At 43.5% G+C, this 16,321-nt stretch overlaps 1 protein-coding gene across 11 annotated transcripts in view; it reads right to left on the reverse strand.

Annotated features, from left to right (window-relative positions):
* NIN (ninein) overlaps positions 1-16,321 on the reverse strand; it is a 92,786-nt gene that overhangs the window by 39,009 nt on the left and 37,456 nt on the right. For all 11 annotated transcript variants that reach the window (XM_071221996.1, XM_071221993.1, XM_071221994.1 and 8 more), the window contains 7 exons: positions 8,304-8,343; positions 6,816-7,006; positions 2,903-3,049; positions 2,256-2,423; positions 1,644-1,780; positions 1,180-1,320; positions 763-937 (listed from right to left, as the gene is read on the reverse strand). In XM_071221996.1, the coding sequence (XP_071078097.1) occupies positions 763-937; positions 1,180-1,320; positions 1,644-1,780; positions 2,256-2,423; positions 2,903-3,049; positions 6,816-7,006; positions 8,304-8,343 (999 nt within the window). The remainder of the gene's footprint in view (positions 1-762; positions 938-1,179; positions 1,321-1,643; positions 1,781-2,255; positions 2,424-2,902; positions 3,050-6,815; positions 7,007-8,303; positions 8,344-16,321) is intronic.

Consider the following 16,321-nt stretch of genomic DNA (forward strand, 5'->3'; position numbering starts at 1 on the left):
TGGTTAGGGAGCAAGAATTAGCTCAGTTTTTGATGTGTGGAGTTCAGGAAAATTTCGTAACCTCAACAATAGTGAATATTCCATATGTACTGATTACCTCCCAGACACTGAATGTGTAGCATCTCATTTAATCCCCATATCAATGCTATGGGTGGGTATAACAATGGAGCCCACTTTGCATATTAAGAAATGGGTTTGGATAACTTCATCAAGGTTTTCTAGTAAGTAGTGGTATCAGGATTTGAACCAGGCAGTCTGAATCTAGAACCTCGCCTCCCTGCTTATCTCTAGACTACACTGGACCATAGTATCTGGTACCAGAGTCTATTAAGAGAAGGATCACTTCCTCTCTTGAGGCACAGGAAAGGAGAGGAGAATATATAAGGGAAAAGGCATATTTGAAAGCAGAGAAGCACAGTGGATAGGCTCTGTGTGGCAGAGGACAAGACCATTTGCTACGAGGAAGGGTTGAGGAGTGGGCAGGGAAGGGTGAGGGCATCAACCTGGCCAAACAGCCCTGAGGACCCAGTGTGGCTTCAGGGAGAAAGAGAAATAAGATACACTAATCAACACTGTGAGCAAACCAGAAGCCTGGATCCCCCGGAAATGTAGATTCCAGGGGGGCTCTGCTATATCTGGGTCATGGCACAGCGGGATGAACTTACGGTTATCCCTGGGCTGGGCCCCTGTGCAGACCTGCCCTCTTATAGAGCTGGGGTTTCCCCAGCAGGACACAGACCACAGAACTAATAGGGTGATTACCTTTAAAGAGAGGGCAAGGCGGTCTCGGATGTAGTTCTCTTCTGTTTTTGCCTTCTCAATTTCCTGCTCAAGTTCCAAACGCTGCTTGCCCACCTGTTGCATGATCTGTTCTCTCTCCCTTTGGAGTTCATTCTTTAAGGCTGCTATGCGCTCCTTGTACTCTTCATCCAGTTTCCTGTGAGAAGGAAAGACTGATAAGCTATCATCAAATCCCTCAGAGATCCCCATGAGGATCCACCAAAAATGGAAACAGAGTCACAGAGATGGGAAGCAACTTGAGAAAAGTCCTGCTTTCCTTTAGGCTTAGCCACACTTAAGTCACCCCAGACAGGTGTAGCGGAGCAGGCAGGCAGGCTGAGCCCCACTGCCCTGGGCCAGGGTGCCTGGTAAGGAGGGACCTGGCCCCACCAGTCGCACCTGAGGTTGTACTCATTCCGCCGCTCTATGGCCGCATGGTGATCGTCTACCTCTGAGGCCATTAGAGACTTGAGCTTCTCGGCTTTGTCCAGATCTGACCGTAGTTTCTCTTTTTCTCTGACCATTTGGTCAACGCGCTCCCTAGAATCAGAAATAAACTCAGTTGAAGGGAAACTGTTTCTAAGCAACAAGTAGACCCAAAAAAGCTCTCATCTGGCTTGCTTCAATACAAACACAAAACCAAGACAACTAAAATCCTTCCAAAACAAAGACATTTCACAGCTCCCTTCAAAAACCTATGTGCACATCTAAGCCCTACCTTATTTTCACTGTAGAGAGAAGATAGGAGTTTAGCCATATTCGCATATAGAATAAAAGAATGCATGTCACAGGCAAAGGGATGACCTGCTGGGCAAGTATAAAAGGAAATGAATCAAAGCAGGTGAACCTTCCACCCAACTCACAGTAAATGCCGGATTTCTGCTTTAAAGCTGGCCAGAGCCGCCTGGTGAATGCCATTCTTGGTGACCAAAAGTTCATTTTCAAGAGCCAGCGTTAATTCTGTCAGGTTGACGTTTCCATCAAGGCTGAAATCCAAGGCCTAGAAATCAGAACAAGTTTAGGACAATCACAAGTTCTATCCACTGAAAGCAGAGAATGTGAAGGTTAACAAACCCAGGGAGCTAAATTTACAGTCTAGAAGATGGACGATTATAGTTCTTTAGTGATTGCTACTGAACAATCTTTAGTCCAGAACATGACTAAGTTCTTTTTAAGGAAACCATAGCACGGTTGTTTACATGTTTTTAAAGAAAATGCTATCTGGCACAATAATTCTAATCTTTACCAACCAGAGATCAGTTAAGAGCATTTCTCTTACCAATAATTTAGGGGTTAAAAACATGGAAGGTAGTTAGCAACAGACTCCTGGTTAAAGGAAGTAGGAAAAAACCTCAGAGGTTTTGTGGATAGAAGTACCAGTAAGGAGAAATCAAATCAAATCCGTTTCAAAAAAACCTGGAGTTTTTCAACCCCTTCCCGGTTTGTCATTTTTCTCCCATTTTTTGCTGCCACACCTTCAGGATCTCCTGGCTGTTCTCAATGCCCTCTTCCTGCCAGGTGTCAAGTATTCTCTCCACTGACGCGTAGCCCATCCCATCATCCAGGCAGGAGAAGACCCGAAAGCCAATGGTACTCGTCATCGCCGATGGGGTTGTAGTACGTCGTCCACTCTCATCAAAAGACTGGAAGAAGAACGAGACTTCAGCAAGCCCAGGCATTTGAGCAAGAGGTTGATGAAGACCAAAACTGGTCAGTCCTGGCCACAGGGAGCAGAAGGCATGTTTCTCTAATTTGCGCCGCTAGAAGAAGAGTCATGCGGCCCCTTTGATCTCCTTTTCCCAAGTGGGCCAAGAATGCGAAGCTTATCAACAACAATTGCTCTGGTGGAGAGTTCCTCGGTGCAGATGAAATGTGTCTCTGCTTAACACCCGGTTTCTTCCTCAGCTAATGTTAAGGGGCATAATTAGTGGTCTTCCCACTCTGTAATCTACGGTCATTTCCTAAACCCAACTTTTCCTTCCCAACAGTTTAGTCTTTGTCTCATTCTTCTTTTGCTTCTTTCTCCTTAGTATTTTCTTCAGACAACCAATTAAAAATTAAAAATTATTCAAATGGATTTTACTTCTACTTATAAAGAAACCACTTCCCATTTCTTTCTTACCTGCATGGAAAGATGCCTTTTCAGTTGTCTATATGGAGTAGATGCCGATGGTGTAAGGGATTTTCCATTTTTGAACAAGCCATAGAAAAAATCTTCTACACTCATTGTACCATCAGGTTCAAGGTTATGGAAGACTTCCTCAAGCATCTATAAAAGGATAACCACATATTTTAAATATTTCACTCAAAATAACACAAGGCCCAAAGTATACTTCTCGCTGACAGAAACTGGCACCACTGTTGGTCCCAGGACTCCAGAGAGAGAACACGTCCCTTCACTGTAATGTCATTGAATTTCCTTTCCTTTCTAGTAGCAGGTCCTCCCACCTCACACAAACGAAACAAAAGTCCACTTCAACACCTTCACAATCTTCACACAAATAACAATGAACTGTTTTCTTTTTTATTCACACTTTTACAGCAGGTGATTAATGTTACTACACAAATTAAAAAATCACTTAAAAATATAAATATATAGACTCCTAGTGTTGTAACAGTAAAAGCTGGGTGAACATTGGGCCATTATACTGTGGCGACTTACATAACATTGTACTTATACCGAATTTCTGAACTTGGTATGTCAGCACAGCGAACTGGTCCCGGACAGATTGTGATGATCTTCACTTGGGTCTGAATCCCAAGCCGTGGGATTTAGAATGTTGTTTGGAACAATGCTGTGTGTTTTGGGTTTTTAATTTGTTTCAATGCTTTAGCACATGAGCAATGAAGATTGGGTAAGAAGGACTTTGTGTGTGTGCAATAGGAGGGTTCCAAGAGATTGTGAAGAGAAGGGAATTTTGCCTGGCCATTTTGCAACCTCCGACAGTAATCAGGAGCCCTCCTTATGTAACCGGGAAAGAGGACACTGGACTCCAGTCCCTTCCACAGGCTTGCCTCAGAGACGGTCTGTTCCCTGGCCCAACAGAGGAATGGAAAGGGGACTAAAGCACACGAATCACTGAAACACAAACCAGGGAGGGAAGGCAAAGGTCTCTTTCTCCTCCTGGCAGTTGGATTCTTCTTTATTTGGGGAGCGGGGAGGGGGGCAAAATTTTTCTATAGGAACATGTCTCCAATGAAACAAATTACCTGAGGATCTTATTAAAATGTAGACTCTGATATAGTTAAATCTGGGGGTGGGGCCTGAGAGTCTGGCTTTCTAACGAGTTATCAGGTGATGCCTGGGTTGCTAAGTAATAAACAGAATAAACAACAAATTTACTCTTTTTGCATTAGAGCCTACAATTAATTGGGTCCATGCTAACAAAGGCCTCTTTGTAATACATCCTCAATTTTCAATATTCATTTCATAAGTCTGGACTGTAACTAGGATTCCTGCCATCTCAGAATTGTTGATTTTATTCTTCATGTAATTGCTTGAGGCATTTCTTTAATCTCAAATGCTTTTTTCCAATTCATATCCAATAGGAAACATCTGTTTCTATTCCTATTTATATACCACTTCCTCTGCAGAGGATTCTAAAACAAGAAAACCGTTCTAAAGAGTGGAAATCTTTGGCAGAAGCAACGGTTTCTCGCAGAGAATTGTGTGGTGAAAACAACAGAAAGGTATTTGGGTCAAGGCTCTGAAGTTGCCAAGATCCCTTGGCTTCTCGGTCTCATTCTTATGAACCAGAAGAATACTTTCTTAGAGGACAAGGCTTTCAGGGCCATCAAACCGAGAGTCACAGTAAAACCCAGCTGTGCTGACTGCAGTTAACAGTGTATGTTGGCTCTAACCTTAGTCCACACTGTTTGAGCTTGTGACCCTGGCCAAATCAATGCATGCTTCCAGATTGCCCAAACACCCATCACCTGACCCACTCAGAGTGCGTCCTGCCTGTTATTGTACACGGGGGAAGAGGGCAAACGGAGGATAAAAAAGATGTGGACTCAGAAGAGGGTGAATGAGCAGGGTTGGGCTGAAAAGAATACAAGTCAACTGGGCAAGTGGGGCACCCCCTGCAGCCTGTGCAGGGGCCGAATCTGGAACCCTGAGGATGTTCTTACTCCTCCCATGACACGCCAGCCAGGTCTTTGGACGGTTGATGTCCCAATGTGTAAGCTGCAAAATAATGCACTTGAATAGGGACCATGAACCCAAATACCCACAGGGGCCGGGGAGGCGAATAAATAAATGACAGGACGGGACAACCCGGGCACAGGAGAAAGCACTGCTATTTAAAGCAGTGAGCTGAACACCTGAGGGTGGGCCCTGTCCAAAGCAACTAGGCACCTCTCACTGCCAGTAAAATGCAGCCAAACCCAACTTTTAGAAAAATTTCCTTATTTACAAAACTGCGGCTCTGACCGGTGTGGCTCAGTTGGTTGGGTGTCATCCTGCAAAGCAAAAGGTTGCCGGTTAGATTCCTGGTCAGGGCACATATGGGGGCACACCTGAAAAAACCCCAGAATTATCTTCTGGAGGGTGGGCCCCTTGTAGTACAGGCTTCCTCCACTAGGTAAGTGTTGTAGGAACCCATCTGTGCCAGTGTACCAGCTGGCGTAGTTGAGAGAGGCTGCATTCGACCTCAGTGAATGTTTTTTGAAGACACTGTCAACATATTCACCCATTTCATGATTTATGAGTGCACGTGCCCACACCACGCTAAATAGTCAGCGATTTTTTACCAAAAATGGCACAACCCCCATGCCCCACCCCCCCATTCACCTTGGTTCATGGGTTTGGTCCCTGGTTGGGGCACGTGCAAGAAGCAACCAATTGATGTTTCTCTCTGACATCAATGATTCTCTCCCTTTCTGTCTCCCTCCCTTCCCCTCACTCTAAAAATAAATAAATATTTTTTTAAAAGTGCAGCAAAGCAGTTCAATTTTTAAACACTGAGCATGCCAAGTAAAATAGCCATTGGGCCATATTTGGCATCTAGAGGGACAGCTGGCCATCCCTGCCCTGCAGATGTCCATGTTTCTGAAAAGCAGGACGCTAGTTACAGACATAACCTAGGACTCTAGCCCCCTCGTGCTAATGCAACAAGCAGCCGTGACCTCACTGTCTCCGTCTCTGAAATGAGGGGTGACTAAGTCTAAAATTGCCTGCAGTTGTAAAATTCTAGGATTCCAAACTGTATGTTGATGAAATCGTCTTGAACTTTCAGCTCCTCTGTGATCCAGAGCTAGTAATACCAGAGCAGGCTGACAGCTCTGGGGGGAGGGGGCGGGGGAGTTAGGGGGTGGAGGGATTGAGCAAAAAGGAAAAAGGACTCATGGACATGGACAACAGTGTTGTGATTGCAAGAGACGGGGAGGGAGGTAAAAGGGGGATAAATGGTAATGGAAAATATATAATAAAATAAATTAAAAAAACCCAAAACACTACAGTATTTCATGACTTTTTAGAAGAGGAAAGCACTAAGTAAAGGTTGTATTCAATAAGTAGTCCTTTACTCAACCTCAGATCACAGGAAAATAACTAAATATGCTACTTCTTTTTTTTTATCCTCACCCAAGGATATGCTTATTGATTTTAGGGAGAGGGGAAGGGAAGGAGAGGGAGAGAAACCTTGATGTGAGTGAGAAACTTCGATCGGTTGCCTCTTGCACATGCACTGACTGAGGACTGAACCCGTGACACAGGCATGTGCCCTGACCAGAAATTGAACTTGCAACCTTTCTGTTTATGGGATGATGCTCCAACCAACTGAGCCACACTAGCCAGTGCTACACTACTTCTTTCCCAAACTCTACCACAAAAGATGCAACTTCCTGCAAATGGCTACAGTTTAATTCAAGAGCTCCTAAAAGACAGAATCTTGGTGGCTGACTTCCAAGCAAAAAGAGAATGGAGTCTCTGTAACACACTGCAGGAAGCCAAAATATGGCTGTTTCTAGCCTTTGGCCAGCTGAGATTTTACCATGATTATTATTCATGAATAAAAATACGATGCTTGGCTTACCTCTCCATTGACATTCTGCAAACCATACTGCTCACAGATGGAGACCAGCTTCTTTCGGTTCAGGTGACCATCACGGGTAATCCCCAAATCTTCACAAATCTCCTGCAGTTTCTCCTCTATCCAGTCTTGGGGAGGGGAAGACCCACTCTGGGAGGCAGTCAAATCGTCTGGGTTCCAAAATCTTAGCTGGCCTGAAATAAAAGCATACATTGTGTTTTATCCAAAGGGATGACAAAGAGAGAGACCTATTTTCACAGAAAATATGCTTTTTGAAAATAAAAACTATTTTAAAAAAGACTATGCGTGTTGATTCCATTTTGATTTGATTCTGAAGTTCAAATGAAATGGAACCGTCAGCTCTCAGGCTGCAACTAGAGCAAATAGGCACATTTTGGGGCTCACTGGCAGTCAGACCCGTGTAAGAACTACCTCCCACGCAGTCACGCCAAGGCTCCAGTCTGTTTTACTCCAACAGGAAACAGGCACAGGCTCACGCTCCGGTGTCATCGGAAGAGACGGCTATTGAGAGGCATGCCGGAGAGCTTTACGCACCCCGCCTCAACTAGAGCTACCATGATTATCTTTGTTGTCTCCATATTCTTTCTAGTCTAAGCACTAGGGCTGCTTTTGCTGAGAAGAAAATTTCATGATAAATATCATAAAGTAATCATTAAAGTCTCAAGATTAGCTTGTTCTCAAATCTTTATACATGTGAATATTCTGACTGGCAAACAATTCAACTTGAATGAATAAAAGGTTATGACCCACAAGTTATTAATTATCTATATGTTAAGGATAAGTTCTATTTAAAGACTTAAGGGTCAAATTACTTATTTAAAAATCAAAGTTGATGTTCTAAAGGTCTCACTTCTAGTTAAATTTTCAACTTACCTATTAGAGAGTCTTTAAAGTCATTACTTAAACATGAGATCCTACTGGCACAATTTTGTGTGCCTGGAAGAACCTTGGAGGGCTGAGAAGAGCATAGTGTTATTTAGCGAAGAGATTAAGCCTCTTACTGCTGTATCTTTACAGGTCGGAGACCTAGAGAACATGCTGTAATTGCACTTACATACAGTTAACCTGCCAGGGTGGGCAGGTTCTGTCGGCTGAACCACAGTGCCATCTGCTGGCCAGAAGATCAATGTGTTTTGATGATTCTTAAATACATCTACAACTTGTCAAGAGATAGGTCACTATTTAATTCAGAACTGTTCACACAGGAATTTCAAAGTCTATATGAGAGAGTAATTAACACATACGTGAAATCCTACATCCTAGTTTCCATGTCTTGCATGCTGATAAAGGTTAGTATTTTAAAATGAGCTATCCAATTGGGAATGGATTGTTGCTGTTCTTAAGGTTACTTCTTAGCAGGCCACCTCACACCAAGCTACTAGGAAGAAGCCTAGGAGATGCAGGAAGGGGACTGTGGAGAGTGCCTGTGGGCAGCAGCCCTTCCTTCCCCGACACACACTCAGTTCTTACCTTCCGCTTCGTACTCCTCACTGCGCTGTGTCTTCCAGTGCTAGAGAAGGCAAGAGAAGAAGATTAGTGTGCTTTAGAACTTAATCAGTTTTCCCAAGACCAGGTAGCTCTCTGGCTCTGAAATCAGCATCTGAGTGTCACATAATCAGGACTCTCACACAGCCTTCTGCAGTATCTCATCCGGGATTTTCCTTTCACAATGGCACAGTCACTTATTCAACAGCAAAATCTATCACAACCAATACAATCAAGCCAGAGCAAATATACAGATTCTAGCAACTAAGAAGGGTTTGTATGTATGCACTGATGAGTTTGTTCTTCAGTAAATGTTTACTGGGTGCCAGGTATTATGCTATAACTTTGGAATACAACTGTGAATAGCATAAACATTTCTTGCCTCAAGGAGTTTACGTGTTAATGAAGACATGCAGACAAAACAAAACAAAAACCAAACAAACCAACAAACCAGGAAGTACATACAATATTGCAGTGTATTAAGTGCTACGAATGGAAAGTTCAAGATGCTATAAGGATATACCTAACAGGAATCCTTCAGACTTGGGAGATCCAGGTAGACTTCCTGAAAGAATCAATGTCTAAACTGAGAGCTGAAGGATGAGCAGGAGACAGCTAAGTGAAAAATAAGGAACAGTTACTGTTTGCTGACGTGTGGAGGCAAGAACAGCCTGGTGTTTGTGTCACAGAAAAAAGAAGGTAGAAATACACCCCAAAGAAAGGTAGGCTAAAAAGCTCAAGTTAAGTAAAATATGCATTGCTAGTAAGCTGCATTAAAAGCAGTGAAATATACCTGACCTGGGCCATTTTATCCCCTTATCATGCTATGTTACTATGAGGCTTTTCCAAGTCACAGCACACAGCTGTGGTTTGCATTAGTGCACAAAAACACTCAGACGAGGACACACGTCAGAACCCAAATCCATGCCTGGCTCCACTGGCCACTATGGCACTATCTGCTCCAACCAGCGGCGAGTAGGTCCGCAGTAGCCTTGGCCTCATCGGCGAGCTGCCTGATCACTCCTTTTTGGAGGTTCTATGACCAGTGCAGGAAACCCCACTGAGAAAAGGTGCACCCCACCCCCCTGCCTTTCAACACCTGGCTGCTGTCTCTGCAAAGAGCCAACTTTATGAATGAAGCTACCTTTGACAACCAATATCCAGCCTACTCTGATGGCTAAACTGTTCAAGATGAACTGATTTCTTAGAATCCTGAAATAAACCCAACAGGAAAATGAGTCTAGTTACCTCCTGTCTCCAGAGCTTGGATTCCTCAGGGCAGGCAGCGTGCCACCTACAACTCTTAAACACTGCCTTTCAGTAGTAGCTTGTTCAAGCTGAGATGCGCTGAAGTACCTCTTTCAGCCAACCTAAGCACACCTACTTTGTTCCCTCTCCACACTCACCTAGTGCTCTCCTTTTAACTGAAGGACAAGTGTCCACCAGGGTGTCACAGTTCCATATTTCCTTAGAAACATACTGAAGACAGCACCAATTCAGAGAGTTCAATAAATTTTGCCACACTAAACTGAAACCACAAATTGGCAATGCTGAGATGGATTATTCTCGCCATACAGAAAAAACATCAAAAGGCTATAACTCCAAAGGTGTGAATTCACTACAATTCATTCAGTTGACAACTGAAAGTCACTGATATACACGGTGTCTGGGGAACATAAGTTAGGGCACAATGTGATTTTTGCTTGTTTGTTTGTGATTACAATTTTATCAGCCCGCATTTCCACGTAAAGACGTATCTCAAACCCGGAAGATAGCTAAGCATGATGGGGGTAGGGAGGGAGCAGTGGAGTAAATAGTTCTCCACAGATTTTCTTATTTTATTGTTTCTGGGCAGAATCCAACTGTTTTTTATATTAAAAGTTTTAAATCAATAAAGCTCTACTAATAGAAGCACCCTGCCTATCTGTCCCTCCCTTTTTATTTTCTTATCCAACAGAGCAAATGATTTAAATACTCATATAACTTTAGCACCCCAAATGTAAAAACTCACTCAGCATATAATATGTTGGATACACCCTAAAATACACTCCATTAAATCCACCTAAAACAAATAAACTAGACATCTACGGCCTAAGAACCATTTGGTCAAAATAAAACCTACCAAATCAGAAGCAGGGGGGTGGTGTTTAACAGCACAAACTGACAGCAGAAAGGGCAGAAGAATGAGTATCCCTGGACATGAATGAGGGAGGGAGCCCCTACTGGAATACAGTTGGAAAAATGCAAACACACCTTCAAAAAATCCTTAGTAATAATTCCTAAAGCAACAAGGTATGTATCTTGCTACATAATAGTTTCTTTCTTACATTTGCTCACTTCTCAATTCATTTTAAAATAGTGAGAAATTAGTTCAGAGGAGCAAGAGGCTGCAATATACTGTCTCCAACATCTCCTGAGTCTATGGGACTGGGTCCAGGCATCTGATTCCATCACCAGGGCAGTACTTTCCGCAGCCCTCTTTTCCTGAGTCCCGCCCCTAACTAGTAAGAGACCAAGTTGAAGGGATTACAGCACAGAGGTGAGAGCCGGACTGCCAGGCTCTGAATCCTGCATTACCTACCAGGTTTGGTTTGGACAAGTTTCTTAACATCTTTTGCCTCAGTTTCTCCATCTATAAAATGGGAATAAAGTAGTCCATATTTCACAGAGCTGGGTAAAATGCTTAGAATTGTGCCTGGCAGATATAAGTCCTATATGATGTCCTATTTTTATTGGACAGGCGTTTATGTAGTACATATTAAACTTATGTTTGCAGATTTTTTTCATTATGTTTAAGCTTAAAGCATTAATTTGGGTTGCCCTGGGGAGGTATTAGTTACTCATATCAATTTGTAAGAAAAATGCCAAGTCTCCAGCAAATATGCACAGGATACAAACAGATGATTTACATAAGAGGCAACACAATTAAACAAATGTGGGGAAAGTTTCATTTTCACAGCAATCAAAGAAGTGTAAGCGAAAACCAAGGAATCAATTGTTGTCGTTAAATTAGAAAAGTAAGATATGACTGTTATTACCATCAAGCCCACCATTTAAAATAGCCTGTTTATGTGTTACTGGTAGCAGTGTAAACAGCGATTACACTTTTAGTAAAGAAAAGGACTTAATGTAACAAAAGCCACAAAAATATTCATACTCTTTGACCCAATAATTTCATATGATTTCTTATGGCAATAAAGTCAAAGGAAGAATGAAAACAGACATAAATACATAGATTTAGCACTTTTTGTAAGAGTAGAGTATTGAAAACAATTTAAATATTCAACAATGTAATGATACATTATAATGTAGTCACTAAAAGTATAATTATAAAACCATGTAGAAACATAGAGAAACATCTCATGAAATGTTAAGTGAAAGACCATAACAAAAATGCCACCTACACTATGATTACTGCTGGCAAAATACTTATACAATTAGACAAAGACTGGAAGGAAATAGATTAATAAAGTAGATACATTTGGTTGAGGGAATATGGGGAACAATTGCATTTCCTTTACTGTTATAAATGCTGTTTATGTAATATAAATAGGCACAACTTCACTATTTCCTGTGCCCACCTGCCCTCAAATTCTCACTAAATGAATTCCTGTGACCTGGGGGTGTGGAGAAAAGGCAAGTCCTCTCGGTCTGGTATTTGCCCCTCCGCAGTGTCCTCTGGCAATGTGACCTGTGTGGAGAGAGAAGCCGTGCGGGGAAGCCCAGGTGCTGCTCTGAAGGGCGAACCCTGCTGGTACCAACGTCTCCTAAGCTTCGTAGGGTGTGGAAAGGTCAGGGACACCCATCTGAGACGTACACTGGAGACTGTTGACTATGACCATCCAAAGGAGGCATTCTTCAGACAGCCCAACCCAATGGCATCAGGTACGGCACAACTTCCTAACCCCGGGCAGCACCAGTAGCTTACATGATTTCACACTGACTCTTAGGGCAAGGGGTGGTGGGTTAAGGGATAGCTTGTTTTAAAATCTCTAGGGGTAACAATTTTCCAAGCATTTCTCCCATGGCCCTGTGTAAGAAACAGAGAGCCAGACAGCACCAGCCCATACTAATGGCTACATTTTCATTCCAAGACCACCTCAATTGGCGAGGGAGTTTGCCATCCCAATAAAGAGGGATGTAAGCACACCGTGGCCGAACGTTTGTTACTACATTGCAATTGGGGGAACTGGCAGGGTGCAGGGCGGGGGGGATTCAGTTCAGTCACAGCTCATTTATTTTCATTCTCACTGCCTGGAGCCAGTAGTTCCAATTAAAAAACGGGGGGAGAGGGAGGGGAGGGCAGGTTAAAAGGTTGGGGGATTAGACCATCAGGCTACTGGAACACCACCAATAAAAGCAGGCATCATCCTGGAACAAGGTCATTTAATTACTGATGGTTTACCCAGCAAAGTGAAAGCCTGGCAGGGGGCCCCTAGACTTGGATCTGCCAGCAGCACTGGAAGGGAGAGGATCACAAAAATCTCTGGGGAAAAGGGGGAGGAAGGGAGGGACAATTGCTGTGATGTGTTCTCAACACTAATTCACAAAAGAGGAGTTTAAATTTCTTCCCTTGGAATCTTAGGTAGCTTCTCACTGGAGAAAGAATAGGCATCAATAAAATTTTTAAAATCACTCTGTGGGACTTCCGCTGCCCCCGACTCTGGAGGCAAATGGTGGCATGCATGGGCACAGGGGCCTGGCAGGGACATGGGGCTGCGTCTGGCTCTGCCACTTCGTGCGACCCCTCATACTTTACTCCCTCTGCAAAGCGGGGACACACAGCACGTGAAAGAACGCGCCTGGCACTTCGGAAATATTAGCTCTTGTTATTATTTAATGAAAGAACAATAGTGTGGTTAAGGGTTTGGACTCCAGACCCAGACTCCCGGAGTTCAATTTCAGTTCAATTCCACCACTTACTGGCTGTGCAACCTTGGGCAAGTTCCTTAACCCCCACTGTGCCTCAGTTTCCTCATGGGTAAGTCAAGAGCAATGCCTACCTAGGAGGGAGTGCTAATATTCGGAAAGCACTTAAAAGAGTGCCTGCTACCAATTGAGTGCCAAGTGTCTGTTAAGTGGATAAATATTACAGTGACTATTCCTACGACCTGGGTGTTCCAAACTAGGCCGAAGGCAGAGGGAAGAAGCAGCAGACAAACCAGTGTCAGCTTTAAGAACAACCCCAGAGGAGACTTGTAGAAATAACAGCTTTGAGCATGAAGTTGTGATGAAGCAATCAACTTTGTCTTTGAAATCCTCACCTGAGGACATGTTTATTGATTTGGGGTGGGGATGAGGGGAGAGAAAGAGAGAAAGAAACATCAATGTGAGAGAAACATCAGTCAGTTGCTCCGCCACCCACCCTGGTGCCCTGCCTGGGGATCAAAGCTGAAATCTAGGTATGTGCCCTGACCAGGAATTGAACCGAACCCACAACCTTTAGGTGTACGGGACAGGACGACACTCTTACCAGCTGACCCACCCAATCAGGGCATGAAACAATCAACTTTTGATTCAGCTTAGGAGCAGGGCTTCCCCAGGGGCCCTCTCCACATGGACAGTGTCCCCTGGGTGGCCACAGCTGGCAGGGCCTGCCTATGCTTCCACATTACCATGTTGAGTGTGCTGGCCAACAGCCCTACTGAGAGTGGGCAGAGGGGAGAGGGTCAGAGGTCGACTGGCTCCAAAATGGTTGCCACACAAGGCAGCCTCCACCATTGCAGGCAGACAAAGGGAGCCCCCAACCTGCCTTGGGGGCTGTACATCTCAATATCATGCTGGCCATTGTGGCCAGCTCTCTGCAGCTGGATGAGAGTGTCCTGCACACGTGGGCCCCACAGGCGGCACTGCTTTCAGGAATGCTTTCTTTGGAGGGACACCTGCTTGGCTGGACTGTGGAGCAGATGGCCCGAGCCTCTTGGATCCCTGGCTTCCAGCGCCGAGGCAGGGCCAGCATCTGCAGCCTGTGGGCCTGGCGCGGCCCCTGCCCACAATAGCCCAGTCACAGCCCCCACCAACCATCTGCTCCAGGGCAGACCTTATGCCCTGCAGAATGTATGGCTAATTAAAACAATTATGGGGGCACACCCGGGGCTATTCTTTTCCAGCAGGTTGCTGAACTGATCTCAGCAGCTTTAAGTAGGGTTGTTGGCTTGTTTGTTTGTTTGTTTTTGAAAGGGTAAAGCCTAGCAAGCCCAGAGAGAAGAGGAAGGAAATTTTCTAGAATAACAAAGCTTCCTAAACACACTGAGCCATAGAGTCCATTTTACAAGAGTAGCTAAGCAAAGGAAATCTCTGAAAATAAAAACAAAAACAAAAATCCCAGTTGGTTTAGGAGAATGCTTATGATTGAAACTGTAGGACTTTTAAAAACACAGCATCTACGGTGCTTTTAACTAACAGTCCTGAATATTTATAAAGCCACACTCTGGGCCAGGTACTGGAAACCAAGTGTGCCCAGCAGGGTTGGCTACTGTTTCTGCAGGGACACACTTCCCTGGATTTTGGTTCGTTCCCCACTCTCCCAGCTTTGAAGGCAAAGTGAGCAATGGAGGACCTGACGGCCCAGTTCCTAACCTGTTCCGAACCCAGGCAGCGCTGCTCATTGCAGAGCTGTTGCGACTAGAATGCAAATCAGTTCCTGAGACAGATCATGTGTCACAGTAATGTACAGTCCAAACCTACATGACCCTATTAATCAGTGTCACCCCAATTTAAAAAAAGGCAATTAAAAGCTACACGTCAGTGCTGGGGTAACAAGAATCAATATTTGCATGATTTTCAAATGCACTCATTTAGATGAGTCCTGCTATGTTGCCAAAAAGCCTTCAGTGTGTGAAGAAATGCTCAATTTAAAAGAGCTTTAGCCTTAAACCTCTCCTACCAAGGTTGGAGACTGGTATTGGTTCACTGAATTTTCAAGTCCTTAGGAAAGATTTTTTCTATATATCTGCTCACGGTATCTAGCTCATCAGAATTGCTCTTGATGGATAGCGAATACTGCTTTTCCATTTGGAAAACACGTAACAGCTTATAACTGGAAGAAGTTACTGTTATCATTAAAATTGCCTTGTTAATTTTTAATTTATTGTATTATTTCCTAGTTAGAAAATAAATATTAGAAATTGTTGACCTGGAAGTAGATAGGGGTGGGGGCTGACTCCAAGGGAAGTGCCCCTGGGACCAAGCCAGAAAGACTTTCCAGAACAGCAAAGCTTGAAAGACATCTTATTAGCTCTGAAGGGTCTTCTTTATATCACTTTCAAGTGATCTAAAATTGCGTCTTAGATGAGTGTTTCCTCTCTGAGAATAGCCAGATGACCTAACCAGACTTAAGAAATAAAGGGAAACACTGGAATTCCACTCATAAAATGTATCCTGGTGGTGGCACATCGTTTGATGGAAATAAACGGCAATAGTAATGAAGCTGCTTATAGAACATCGAAGTCAACGACTAGGCCAAAATGCAATGGGAGTAATGGGAAAACAGGTTCATTTCCACTACAAAGGCTCTTAGCAGAATTTCTCTCAGTTCTTAAGATGTTTGCTCCAAAATTCAATATTTACTCTATACCATGTAAATGAATAATTCATAAAATTTAACCGCAAAGATATGCATATATGAAAATGAACATAAGGGGAATATAAGTCAGTTTCACACTTCTTGAAGAAGTTTGATTTTTATGTTGGGTAGTAAAATCAGGGTTTTTTTTTTTTTTGTTTTTTGTTTTTAAGTTTTTAAACCTCCACCAGCTCCCATCCTCCCATGCGCCAGTCCCAGCATAAAGACAATGTGCTTGTCCATTCTTGGGCGAACGAAGCAGTTGGCTTTAACTTTTCTCCCAGGTCCTCACTTAAACTGTGTGGTTCTGGCTTTCACTATTATTGTCTACAGTTGAAAAAATAATTGTTTAAGCCCTCTTACTCTTGATAAGAATCTTATTAGACCTGATTTATTCCCGGTGGAGGAAAACACTTAACAACGCGTCCCCTGTTTTCAA

This window comes from Desmodus rotundus, chromosome 7, assembly GCF_022682495.2.
Source record: "Desmodus rotundus isolate HL8 chromosome 7, HLdesRot8A.1, whole genome shotgun sequence".
Classification (NCBI taxonomy): Eukaryota; Metazoa; Chordata; class Mammalia; order Chiroptera; family Phyllostomidae; genus Desmodus; species Desmodus rotundus.